This window comes from Mustelus asterias, chromosome 18 (genome assembly GCF_964213995.1).
Source record: "Mustelus asterias chromosome 18, sMusAst1.hap1.1, whole genome shotgun sequence".
Lineage (NCBI taxonomy): Eukaryota > Metazoa > Chordata > Chondrichthyes > Carcharhiniformes > Triakidae > Mustelus > Mustelus asterias.
This window is the reverse complement of record NC_135818.1, coordinates 47,009,500-47,023,732: the sequence shown is the minus strand read 5'-3', so window position 1 is coordinate 47,023,732 and position 14,233 is coordinate 47,009,500. Positions and strand designations below refer to the sequence as shown.

Sequence of the window (14,233 nt, the reverse complement as noted above, 5' to 3'; positions counted from 1 at the left end):
CCCTGTCTTAACTTGCAGCAAGTCCTACTGACTGACCTACATTGACTCCCAGTTAAGCAATGAGTTGATTTTAAAATTCTCATCCTTGTTTTCAAATCCCTCCATGGTCCCCCCTCTCCCCATCTCTGTAATCTCCTCCAGGTCTCACAACTCTCCAAGGTATCTGCACTTCTTTATTTCTGGTCTCTTGTCGACCCCCAGTTTTAATTGCAACCTCCATTGGCCTTCAGTTGCTTCGGCCCCAAGCTCTGAAATACTATCCTTAAGCTTCTCCATATTCCTCCTTTAAGACGCTCCTTAAAATCTACCTTTTTGCCCAAGCTTTTGGACATCTGACCTAATATCTCCTTCGGTTGCTCGGTGTCACACTTTGTTATATAATGCATCTCTGAAGTGCCTTGAGATGTTTCATTACACTGAAGGCACTTTGTAAATTTAAGTTGTTGTTGTTATATAAATGCAAGTTCTTCCTTTGATATAAGTATATGATGGTGTACACAGCCCATTGCCTGGTTGTATAAGGACCTGAGTCATTTTATTTATTTCTTTTCCCCTCCTCTCTCTCAGTTAATATTTGCTCATCTGCCTCCCTAGTTTCCTCATTTAGATTATTTTCCCATCTGCTATACCTGCTTCTGGAGTGTATTCCTACATACTTTGTAACATTAAAACAGCATCTGCAGTTATTTGTCCCTTTCCCTACATAATTTATTCATAACCTTTGAAAATTTTCTCTCATTCTTTCAGACAGAAACTCTTGTGTAATGTGCTAATCAAGATCCAAAGTCATAATATTGACATACAACTTCTGCCATTATGAAATATGATATAAGTATTTGTCATTATAAATGCTGATTTTAAATTACAAGACTTGTAAGTTGCAATTTGAGAATATGGACAGGACATGTGCATCATATGAAAAAAAATGGATGTTCATAATTTTATCATTGATCTGTTTTAGGAGTATAACTTTTAGTTTGGGTACATAAATATTTAAATATAAGATAAGTGGAAACACCTGGTTTGAGAAGCTTGTTATCAAACCTCAAGTAATTGCAAATCAATCTTTACTGAATAAAGTCAGAGTTTAAAGTAGGAAAACCTTCAACAATGGGTCATCTCTCTGAGCTTCTTGGTAGAGACACAATGTCTACAGTTGACTCAATAAGGGGCTTAAATTATTCATATGGTGATGATACTGTGCCTTTAAGAAATGTATTTTCGTCATATTTCTGTTTTAACAGTCTGTTCTTATCAGTATTGCTGGGTCTATAACCGGCATCCTCTATTGTTACAGCAGCAGCATATTTGCTACAATGTTTGTTTTAACCTGAACTAATGCTGTTCTGCTGATTTTAGTGATTTCCCCTGGGGTTTTGCAGAGTAGAACTTGATTGGGTTGATTGACAGTAATATCAGATGACTGGGTGGAGCTAGGCTGACACAGAGAATTCACGCTTAGATGCTGCTTGGAGTTGTGGGAGAGCTGGCCTCTCTATTTCTCTCTGAAATTAGAGACTGCAATCTGTCTGGAAATAAATCTCTTTCTCTGAGATTCTGCTGTTTGGGAGTAGATATCTCTTTCTCTGAGAGTCTGCTGACTGAGAGTCAGAAGACAGGAATCTGTCTGGATCTCTGTCCATAGGTGCTAAAAGGCTGGAAATCTAGCATCCACGTAAGCATATCTGCTTTTGGTGTTAACTGGTTCAGAGGAAGGGAATTGTGTCTATGGGGAGACTGCTAAATTGGATCAACAGAGATGGATAGCGGTTGAGAATTATATTTTGTTATGTTTAAGGATTATAATTGATAAAAGTTATGCTAAGTCATTTTGGTTATATTCTAACTGTATTCTTAAATAAAGTCTGTTTTGATAAAAGCTTCCTGGCGGGCCAATTGAACAATACTGGAGCAAAACACCTTATGTTCATCCTAATGCCAAAGTCAAAAGTAAAAGTTGAGGTCTAAGCAAACTTCATAATATACTTGGAGTTTCTGATCTGATCCCCAACAAGATGGATTCCCGGAACAAAGGGGAGCTTTGGAAATTGAGGATAGTTAGTTTAAATCTCTATCTCGGGCATCCCAGATGTGCCACATTGCTGTGGAGATAGATTGCCGGAAGTATTTTGTTTGGTTTTGAGTTTATGCCTGGGTGATTTTTTCATAGAAACAGATCAGCTTGGGAACAGCTTTGAGAAAGACAGAGAGAGAAACGGCTGGAACCAATGACAGGAGGCTGTCCAAAATCGAGGGCGTTTCTGATTTGTTGTCACTGAACAAGAATGCAGTGAGGTCCATGCTCTAGTGGGGTAGTTCACAATCATGAGCTGTTGAAGGAGAGTTTGGAGGGTTTGACTAGCTGGATGGTAATGGAAGGATCCAAGAAGTCTCATCCTTTAGAGAATAGTGGGTGAGTGAGAAGAATCAAGTTGTTTCCTGAAAGATGTGGCATACTTTGATTGAATTTCTCTAATAAAAAACCCTGCAAGCCTGCTGGGGAACTGAGTTTAAGGAACTCATGTATTTGCTCTGAAGTTGAAGCGATAGTGAGTTTAGATTGCAGGGAGAGATACCAGCTGAAGAAAAGCATTTGGTTGTTGCTCAGAAGTCATCTGGAACAAAACTCTTTGAAACTAAGCTAACGCAAGTCAGAAACTTTGGTGTTGAGACAGTAAATCTTCACTGGGGTTTTGTGTCTGTAAGGGTTGCTGGGATAAAAGGAATAGTGTGAGTTTGAATCATTTTCTGGAAATCTTTCCAACCTTTCTGTCTAGTGTAATATAGTTCATTTTTTTCTTGTTGAATAAACAGTTTATTCTTTGTGTTAACAGTATATTGGCAGACTCTTGGGTGTTCAGTAACTGACCTCCATGATTTCTTTAAAAAAAAGTCAGAATCTACTAAGTCAGGGTTCACTCTGGGATGAAAACAATCTTGCTGAATTAAAAATCCTTGACTTTTAAGGATCTGTGAATCCTTATAGAAACGAATCCATGGAGGTATTGGGCACAGGAATACAGTTTGCTGTGAAAAATATTACACAGGGTGGAATTCAAAATGGCTTTGACTGTTGCTAAACTTTAATGGGAATAAAAGAAATAACCATAGATTATGTGAGATCCTTGACTTAAATTAGACTGAGAGAGTTAGCGCTTAAATTGTCGGTAGAAATAAAAGCAGAATTTTGTAAGGTTGAAATGCTCTTAAGTAATTACCCAATGTTTAGAATTAAGAAGATACAGCTGAAATTGGTGTGTCGTAGCTAGAGGGCGCAAATATTCAGTTGCAATTGAAGCAGCTTGTGATAGGGAAAAAAGATGAAAATACTTGAATTGGAGGAGAAAGAAAATTGAAAAAATCTTGAATTGTAAAGAAAGGAAAAAGAGCAAAAGAAATGAAAATGTTTGAAATGGAAGTTGTAAAGCTAGAGCTTCAAAATGAGAAAATAAATGGAAGGTCTTCAGGGGTGTCAGTTATTTGGGAATTTTCTTCCGTTTGTTTAAGTCCCGTTTGTCTCTGGATTTCTCTTTCCTCCTGAAACATTATATATTTTAAACCCCAGCTCACACAGCAAAAAAAGTCAAGTCTTGTTACTGGAAATAAATAAATCACACAACTTGCCTTGGCGCGAGAAAAGCTTAGAATAAAGAGGATGATCCCAATTCCACTGCACTTTAGTGTCTAAATTTTCAGAGGATGGAGTTGAAAGATTTGAAGTGGTCAAAATATGCTTGGACCTTAATGTTACATAGTGTCCTGTCGGGTACAGCTATGAATGTGTACACTAGTCCGTTTGAGGAACAGAATGTGGAGATGTCGGCGTTGGACTGGGGTAAGCACAGTAAGAAGTCTCACAACACCAGGTTGAAGTCCAACAGGTTTATTTGGTAGCAAAAGCCACTAGCTTTCGGAGCGCTGCTCCTTTGTCAGATAAGTCAGAGTTCTGTTCACAAACAGGGCATATAAAGACACAAACTCAATTTACAAAATAGTTGCATTCCAACCATTATTTTGTAAATTGAGTTTGTGTCTTTATATGCCCTGTTTGTGAACAGAACTCCCACTTACCTGACGAAGGAGCAGCGCTCTGAAAGCTAGTGGCTTTTTCTACCAAATAAACCTGTTAGACTTTAACCTGGTGTTGTGAGACTTCTTACTGAGGAACAGAATGCAGACTATGAAGCAGTTAAAAGGGCAAAGCTCAGTGCTTATGAGCTTGTCTCTGAAGCTTATTAATTAAAGTTTAGGACCGTAAGAAAGAAACCTAATCAGACATTTGTAGAATTTGCAAGAGAAAAATAAATGTTATGAATCAATGGTTTCGATTGGTGAAGTTAAAGAAAACTTTTGAGAACATGACGAAATCATGATTATAGAAGAATTCCTAAATAGTTTTTCAATAACCATTCCTTCGTAAGAAGGAAGTTGAGGAAGGAGTTGGGAGGGCTAAAAGGGGTAATGAAAAGTCCTTGGCAAACAGGATTAAGGAAAATCCTATGGCATTTTATATATATGTAACGAGCAAGAGGGTAGCCAGGGAAAGGGTTGGTCCACCCAAGGATAGTGGAGGGAATCTATGCATGGAACCAGAGGAAATGGGCGAGATACTAAATGAATACTTTGCCTCAATATTCACCAAAGAGAAGGACTTGGTGGATGAGAAGCCGAGGGTAGGATGTGTAGATATTCTGGGTCATGCCGATATCAAAAAGGAGGAGGAGTTAGGGGTGTCTTAAAAAGCATTAAAGTAGATAAGTCCCCAGAGCCTGATGGGATCGACCCCAGAAAACTGAGGGGGGCAAGGGCAGAAATTGCTGGAGCCTTGAGAGAAGTCTTTGTATCCTCATTGGCTACAGGTGAAGTTCCAGAGGACTGGTGAGTAGCCAATGTTATTCCATTGTTTAAGAAGGGCAGCAGGGATAATCCAGGAAATTATAGGCCTTATGTCAGTAGTCGGGAAGTTATTGGAAAAGATTCTTAGGGACAGGATTTATTCACATTTGGAAACAAATGGACTTATTAGTGATAGACAGCGTGGTTTTGTGAGGGGGAAGTCGTGCCTCACTAACTTGACTGAGTTTTTCGAGGAAGTGACGAAGATGATAGATGAGGGAAAGGAGTGGATGTTGTATACATGGACTTCAGTAAAGCCTTTGACAAGGTACCTCATGGTAGACTGGTACGAAATGTGAAGTCATACAAGATCAGAGGAGAGCTGGCAAGATGGATACAGAACTGGCTTGAGCATAGAAGACAGAGGATAGCAGTAGAGGGGTGCTTTTCTGAATGGAAGGCTGTGACTAGCGGTGTTCCACAGGGATCAGTTCTGGGACCTTTGTTGTTCTTAGTATATATAAATGATTTGGAGGAAAATGTAGCTGGTCTGATTAGTAAGTTCGCAGACGACACAAAAATTGGCGGAGTTGTGGATAGTGAAGGGGATTGTCAGAGGATGTAGCAAGATATCGACTGGTTTGAGACTTGGGCGGAGAAATGGCAGATGGAGTTTAATCCGGACAAATGTGAGGTAATGCATTTTGGAAGATCCAATGCATGTAGGAATTATACAGTAAATGGTAGAACTCTTAGGAATATTGACAAGCAGAGAGATCTGAGCATATATATTAAAATTGGCAGGTCATGCAGCAGCTGTACAAAACCTTAGTTAGGCCTCATTTGGAATATTGTCTACAGTTCTGGTCTCCACACTACCAGAAGGATGTGGATGCAATGGAGAGGGTACAGAAGAGGTTTACCAGGATGTTGCCTGGTCTGGAGGGTATTAGCTATGAGGAGAGGTTGGGTAAGCTCCGTTTGTTCTCACTGGAACAACGGAGGTTGAGGGGGCGACCTGATAGAGGTTTACATGTTTATGAGTGGCATGGACAGAGTGGATAGTCAGAAGCTCTTTCCTAGGGTAGAAAAGTCAAGTACAAGGGGACATAGTTTTAAGGTGCATGGGGAAAAGTTTAGAGGAGATGTGCGAGGCAAGATTTTTACACAGAGGGTGGTGAATGTCTAGAATGCACTGCCTGGGGAGGTGATGGGAGCAGTTACGATGGCGTAATTTAAGGGACATGTAGACGAATACATGAATAGGATGGGAATGGAAGGATACAGTAAGTGCATATGGTTCTAGTTTAGGCAGACATCATGATCGGCACAGGCTTGAAGGGTCAAAGGGCCTGTTCCTGTGCTGTACTGTTCTCTGTTCTAAAACATATTTATTTAAGCGTTATGCATCAATGATTGGTGAAGCGACAGTTTTGGCTGGTACCTATGATATCTGAAAAAGTTGCATGTGGGGAAGTGGTCATATGGGCATTAACAAGGAAACTGGAGGAATAGAAAATACGGTGATGGAAAAGGTACTAATTTTCAGGAACAAACAGAAGGATGTCAGAATAATAATGTAGAAGGGCTAAAAGCGATGTAAAGAAAATAATATGGTTCCATTGTAATAAGACTGGACATACTAAAATTTGTTGGAAATTAAATGGCAGATCTATTGCAGTACCAGGAATGCTTGAGAAATCCTCAGAAAAAGGTTACATCTGGAAAGGAAATTGGTATTAAAATTGTTGTGTTCCCTCTGAACCTATTAGTGAAGAGCATTTTGCACAGGATAGTCAAGAAATTCTTCCTCAATTATTGCTTAAGAGAGTTACCAGAAGTTCTGGATGTCTTACCTTTAAGGGATAAAATAAGTAGACAAATTATGGAAAGGTTTAAAGATTTTGTTTGTCGAGCAGAGGCATTCCTTTATTCTTCTAATTAACGAGGCAAACCGATAAAGATATTGAGGGTCACTGGAGCAGGTCAGTCACTGATGCTGCAGCTTGTTTTCCAGAGGACTTAATAAGGAAACGTATATTAATTGGAGGTGTACACAAGAGGTTGTAAGCTTGTCCCATTATATAGAGTTAGATTAAAGAGTGATTTAGTGAGTGGAGAAGTTGCAGTTGGAGTAGCGCATCAAATTCCTATAGCAGGAATTGCTTTTGTTTTAGGGAATGATTCAAAAATATTAGCCTCACCAAAGCTGTTGGGACAATTAAGAGAAACATCCTAGATTGTTTTCTGATTGTATTGTGACTAGATCTCAGCCTATACAATTAGACAGGAAGAGAAGGAAGCTATACAAAAGGGGTCTGATGTAGAAATTCAGTTATCTGATACTATTTTTGAAAATTTAAGTGAAAAGGAGGATGGCAGAAAGAATGAGAACAAAGAACAAAGACAATTACAGCACAGGAACAGGTCCTTTGGCTCTCCATGCATGCACCGACCATGCTGCCCATCTGAACTAAAACCCCCTACCCTTCCAGGGACCATATCCCTCTATTCCCATCCTATTCATGTATTTGTCAAGACGTCCCTTAAAAGTCACTATTGTATCTGCTTCCACTACCACCCCCGGCAGTGAGTTCCAGGCACCCACCACCCTCTGTGTAAAAAAACTTGCCTCGTACATCTCCTTTAAACCTTGCCCTACGCACCTTAAACCTATGCCCCCTAATAATTGACTCTTCCACTCTGGGAAAAAGCTTCTGACTATCCACTCTGTCTATGCCCCTCATAATCTTGCATACTTCTTTCTGGTCGCCCCTCAACCTATTCATTCATTCTACTCATTCTAGTGAGAACAAACCATGTTTCTTCAACCTCTCCTCATAGAAAATGCTCTTCATACCAGGCAACATCCTGGTAAATCTTTTCTGTACCCTCTCCAAAGTCTCCACATCTGTCTGGTAGTGTGGCGACCAGAATTGAACACTATCTTCCAAGTGCGGCCTATCTAAGGTTCTATAAAGCTGCAACATGACTTGCCAATTTTTAAACTCAATGCCCCAGCCAATGAAGGCAAGCATGCCGTATGCCATCATGACTACCTTCTCCACCTGCATTGCCACTTTCAGTGACCTGTGCACCTGTACACCCAGATCCCTCTGGCTACCAATACTCTTAAGGGTTCTGCCATTTACCGTATATTTCCCATCTGTATTAGACCTTCCAAAATGCATTATCTCACATTTGTTCGGATTAAACTCAATCTGCCCTCTCTCCGCCCAAGTCTCCAACTGATCTGTATCCTCTGACGGTCCTCATCGCTATTCCACCAGCCTTTGAGCCGTCCGCAAACTTATTAATCAAACCAATTATATTTACCTCCAAATCATTCATATATAACAAGCAGCAAAGGTCCCAGCGAATTTGTTTAGCCTATCTTCAGTAGAAATGCAACAGGCTGATCCTGAATTGAGAGAGCAGTATCAAACAGCCTACTCAGAGACTGAATGTGAACTAATACCTGAGTATTATTATTTTAAAAAACAAAGTACTGATGAAGAAATGGGGATCACTTCAAATACCAGCCAATGAGGAATGGGCAGTAGTTCATCAGGTAGTAGTTCCTTCTGGTTAATGAGTGGCTCATGAACTTCCAATAGAAGGTCAGTTAAGTATTAAGAAATTGCAGGCTAAAATACTGAAACATCTTTATTGGCCAGCATTGCACAAAGATGTGGTTAAATTCTGCCAAATGTGTCATGCATGTCAGTTCATGGGAAACCCGATTTATCTCTTAAAGCTGCTCCCTTCTGATACCAGCTTTTGAAGAACCATTTAGCAGGGTATTTATAGATTGTGTAGGACCCCTACCTAAAACCAGAAGTGGCAATTTGTACCTTTTAACAACTATGGAAGTTTCAACAAGATTCCCTGAGAAAAGTTACAGTAAAAATGGCAATGGAAAAGTTAGTTTAATTTTTTACAAGATATGGATTACCTAAGGAAATACAATCAAATCAAGGCTAAAACTTTATGTCACAAATATTCAAAGAAATAATGAATATTTTAGGAATAAAACGATTGAAATCTTCAGCTTAGCTTCCACAATCTCAAGGAGCATGAGAAAGGTGGCATCAAACTTTAAAGACCATGATTAAAACCTATTGTCAGGAATGTCCTAATGATTGGGAGAAGGCATTCCATTTTTACTGTCTGCCGTTAGGCATGCCCCTAATGAGTCCATAGGATTCAGTCCCTTTGAACTGACATATGGGCATGAGATGAGAGAACCTCTTAAATTAATGAAAGAAAAAAATATAAACGAAGTTCAGAGACTACACCTTTGGCCTATATGTCAAATTTCTGGAAAAGATTAACCAAAGCATGTGAGTTGACCAAAGAGCATTTGAAAATTGATCAGCAAACAATAAAAGCAAGAGCAGGTGAAAATGCCAAAGCTCGAAATTTTGTGACTGGAGACAAGTGTTAATGGTGTTACTGTCAGTTGACCCTTTAAAAGTGAGATTCACTGGACCTTATCAAATCAAAAAGAAACTCAATGATGCAAATTATATCGTGAGTACTCCGGGACAGGAAGAAAAGTCAGTGATAACCAGGAGAGGAGTGTGTTTACAGCAGTAAAAGAAGGAGGGGGTGAAATAAAAATATCAGAATTATTTGAGAATTAATCAGTTGACCCTCCAGTAATCAGATTGGAAAATGTTATGAAATCGTCCTGAAAACTGTCAAGATGAAAGTAATTTCAAACTCATAAATCAATTTGTATAAATAGATGAAGGAACCTGTCTTTATCCATACATAATGTTATTGTGAGAGATGCAACATTCTTATAGACTCTATCCAGAGGAGTTAGCCCAAGTGAGGGAAGAAGTCAAGTTAATGTTGGGAAATAATATAATTAAACTGAGTCACAGTAACTAGATCTCACCTATTGTAATGGTACTGAAACCAGATGGGTCACAACGGTGTGTACAGATTATCGCAGAGTCAATGCGATAACAAAGATGGAATCATATTCGATTCTGTGACTAAAAGACTGTTTTGAGAAAATTGGACAAGCAAGGTTCGTTACAAAAATTGATTTATTGAAGGGATATTGACAAGTTAAATTGACAAATAGAGCACAAGAGATATCAGCTTTTGGTATCCCGGATGGACTTCTTCAATGTAAAGTCATGCTCTTTGGAATGAAGAATGCACCAGCAACCTTTCAAGGATTAACCAACAAGACCTTTGAAGGATTATGCAATGTGTTGTGTTGATGATTTGGTTGTGTTCAGCCAAATCTGGGAGGAACATTTACAACACTGGAACAAATTGTTTGATCAGTTACAAAGATCCAATTTTGTCATGAATTTGGCAAAACATGAATTTGCCAAAGCAAATGTGACTTATTTGGGCCACACTGTGAGACATGGCCAAGTAGAGAAACAAAAATAAGGGCTATCTTGGACTTTCCATTGCTGAAGACAAGACGAGTAATTCTGTGATATATGTGCATAAGTGCATTCTATTGGAGATTTGTTCTGAATTGCAGCACTGTCGTGCCTCCTCTGACAAACTTATTAAAGCAAGGAAAGAAGTTTGAATGGACACAGGAGTGTCAAAGTACCTTTAACAACTTGAAAGCTGTACTGGCTACCAGACTAATTTGAACAGCACCAAATTATGCTAAGATAATTAAACTGGTTGTTGATGTCAGTAATGTAAATATTGATGCAGTATTATGACAAGAGGGTGTGATAGCGTAGGGATCGAACAGGCAGTCAGTCAGTTACTTTTCTCAAAAATTAAATTCTTGCCTGCGGAAATACCTAACTGCAGAAAAAGAGACTTTTGAGTTTGTTCTTGGCTCTATAACATTTCAAAGTCTACATATCCACTACTTTCTCAGAGGGCGAAGGAAATTCAGCATGTCCGCTATGACTCTCTCCAACTTTTACAGGTGCATCATAGAAAGCATTCTTTCCGGTTGTATCATAGCTTGGTATGGTTCCTGCACTATCCAAGACTGCAAGAAACTACAAAGGGCCGTGAATGAAGCCCAGTCCATCTCACAAACCAGCCTCCTATCCATTGACACTGTCTACACTTCCCACTGCCTCCAAAAAGCAGTCAGCATAATCAAGGGCCCCATGCACCCCGGACATACTCTCTTCCACCTTCTTCTGTCGAGAAAAAGATACAAAAGACCCAACCGACTCGAGGACAGTTTCTTCCCTGCTGCCATCAGACTTTTGAGTGGACTTACCTTATATTAAGTTGATCTTTCTCTGCTTCCTAGTTATGACTGTAACACTACAATCTGCACCTCCTCCTTTCCTTCTTTAATGTGCAGTTTTCTTCGTACGGCGCGCAAGAAACAATACTTTTCACTGTATGCTAATTCATGTGACAATCATAAATCAAATCAAATATCTAACAACTCAACAGAGACTGCTATTTATATGGACCATAATCCTTCAACCTTTTTAGCAAAGTTTCATACCAAGGACATGAGACCATTTTGTTCGAGTTTAATGCTGCAGCCATACAGTTTGAAAATCATTCATGTAGTGGGAACAGACAAGATAATAACACATGCTCTACCAAGAGCAAATATGGAGGAATTAGAATGTTGTGATCAAAATGGACTCCTGTAAAGTGGGAGATGATTTGACCGGGGCATGCAGATATAATTTGATTGCTATTTAAAGTCATAGTTCTATCTTTATTTTAGTGTTTTTATTTGATTGTTCTATGCCCATATTCATAATGAAAATAGTTATGTAACCTAATCACAGAACCTCAAGGAGGTTTTTTGTTTCTTATGATGGGATTTGCAAACCAGCATTGCAGGCTCCTAATTGCCTTTGATAATTGTACTACGTTTACTTCGGCACTTTCTATCCTGAATGTGAATATATGAATTTACAATCAAAGCTGATACAACTGCATGCAGTTGTAAGTTTTTAAGCAATTATGGCATAAAATGCACAATTCAGATAGTATTTATTTTCTATGGTCACACTAACATAAATCAGTGGTCCCACATGTTGAAATTCCTATTATTATAACATGCATATTGCTTGACTTACCTTGAGCCATTCACCATAAATCTGCCGGGATGTTATTGATTTTGATGCAAGATTTTTCAAGTGAGTCTATGTAGTAGCAATAAGAGTAATTTTGATTTTCTATTTATTGGGTTTTTTTTCTGTACAATGAATGTTTATCAAGTGGATCACTAGTCCCATTCTTCTCTTTGGAAATGCAGATCTGTAAATGAAAATTGTGTTAATTGCTTTACCATTCAAAATCTACATGGACATATCCAGGATTGTTACGATTGTATGAATATTACTTGAGAGCTGTTTTAAACTGAGATTATACACATATGTAATTTCCTGAACTTTGCTTCACATTTACTTGCAATGCTTAATAAAAAGTTAAAGTTATGCTATATTATTGTACATTGATCATAATAAATTATCCTTATGTTTGTCTTTTAGTCACGAATGTTGACTTCAGCATTCACAACAAGCAACATCCATCCCGTTAGTGCATCTCCAACACATTCTGACAAGATGACACAGAGTTCAGCAACACGTTGTTGTGCAACACAGGCTCTGAATCAAGGCCGTCAGCAGTTGCCAAGCAACAGCATCCATTATGTTTCTCTCAGAGATGTGCCATCTGACTCCTCTGCAGCAGCACTGGGTGAGAAGAGCAAGCAGTTTTGTGTCAGATGGGGAAATATTTTCTTTGTCGATTACAATTCTGTAGAATAAAAACAAACCTTTTGTGATGAAATTTCACTCAATGCTTGTTATGGCGACATTAACAGGAATTAGTTTTTTACCTGAATAAAAAGAGTATAATAAATAATTTTGATTATGAAGTCACAAGATTAGGGATCTTTAATATTTAATCTGGCATAAAAATGATGCACATTTTTGCAGTCGGGTTTCATTTCAAACCTGCACTTTAAAATAATGCATTGATATCGTATAGTACTGCCTGGAGTTAATTTATGCAATACCACCAAGAAAATTCAAGAGAATTCATTTTGGCAGCTATGTTGGTCCAGAATTTCAGTGTACGTGTTAGGAGCAAAATTATGGGCTCATTCTATAATGTATTATTTTTACCACTGAAGGCCAGTACGTTAATACTCTAAAGTAAATCTTTGGTTCTAAAACAAAAATATGTAGCATCATATTTCCAGACCGAATAATCGTGCATTTATAATCTCTGGGCTTTTGACCATGAGAATTTCTAATCCTCGTAGTAGGTATTATTAATGTTAAATTGATTTTGATGAACTTTTATTAGGGTTTTGAAAAGTTCTTAGAAATTTTATCAATCTATCTATTCAGGATTATGATGCAAATAATATTTTAACATCATTGTCTCCACAGCATAAAATGAATGCATGGTTATGATGAGCAAAGCACAACAAATTGCAAGATTTGATCCCAAAACATCAGCAAAAATCTAAAAATACCATACAATAAAAACTGAAGTTAGTCACCGTAAATAAATCAATGGCCCTGATCATGATGAGTAATGAAAATTTAATATATTACCTGTTCCTAATCATCAACATAATCCAATATTCACTTTAAAAATTGTTTTCATCATTGTGGTTTAATGAGCATATTTTATCTGATAAGCTATGTTCTCAATTACGTTACAGAATCATAAGCTCAACATTTGTTTTAGAAGATAAATATTGTTAACTCTTGTAGTAGTTACATCATACAGTTTCACTATTGTATTCATAAAATTTCTGGTAAAATTGCCTAATTGTAGCCAGTATAATTTCAGAATCTCATAGTTTGGCTTGCTCAGTTATCTCAAAAATGTATTTGCCATTCAATTTATAAAGTTAATAGGAAACCTTAAAAATGAGTCTGCTTGGACACCATTCTATCTTTCTTCAACAAAAGAATATTTTTAGTTTTATGCAATAGAGGGCACTATGGTTCTGTCTACAGATTTCGAAATTGGAATATTAGGTGGGATGATAATATCGTGCAATGTAGTGTAGAACGCAATCATAAAATCTCAGATTTCTTTTTCATTGTGGCTCCTAAATTTAATTACTTTCATTTTTCTGTTTAAGTGAATATGCGATAGGTGTTACATCAATATTCTGATCTTTTTGTATATAAGCTGTCATTGGAAGATTTATACTCTTGCAGAACTGCTTACCTGATGCTTTAGAGCTGCATGCCTACATGTCCATTTGAAATGACACTTTATAATGCGTAAGAATCTCGGAACATACTACCGTCACAATATAGGTGGTTAATAAATTAGAAGATTAAAGCTTTATGCAATCTATATGTGTTTATATTTACTCTAAATAATAGTAGCAGCAAAGTTCCATAAACCAGGGAGAGAAGATATGCCAGCTGTTTGCACTTAAAATGTT

At 37.9% G+C, this 14,233-nt stretch overlaps 1 protein-coding gene across 1 annotated transcript in view; it reads left to right on the top strand.

Annotated features, from left to right (window-relative positions):
• kiaa0586 (KIAA0586 ortholog) overlaps window positions 1-14,233 on the top strand; it is a 547,244-nt gene that overhangs the window by 53,943 nt on the left and 479,068 nt on the right. Inside the window, exon 7 of the mRNA XM_078233832.1 lies at window positions 12,306-12,513. Coding sequence (XP_078089958.1) covers window positions 12,306-12,513 — 208 coding nt within the window. The remainder of the gene's footprint in view (window positions 1-12,305; window positions 12,514-14,233) is intronic.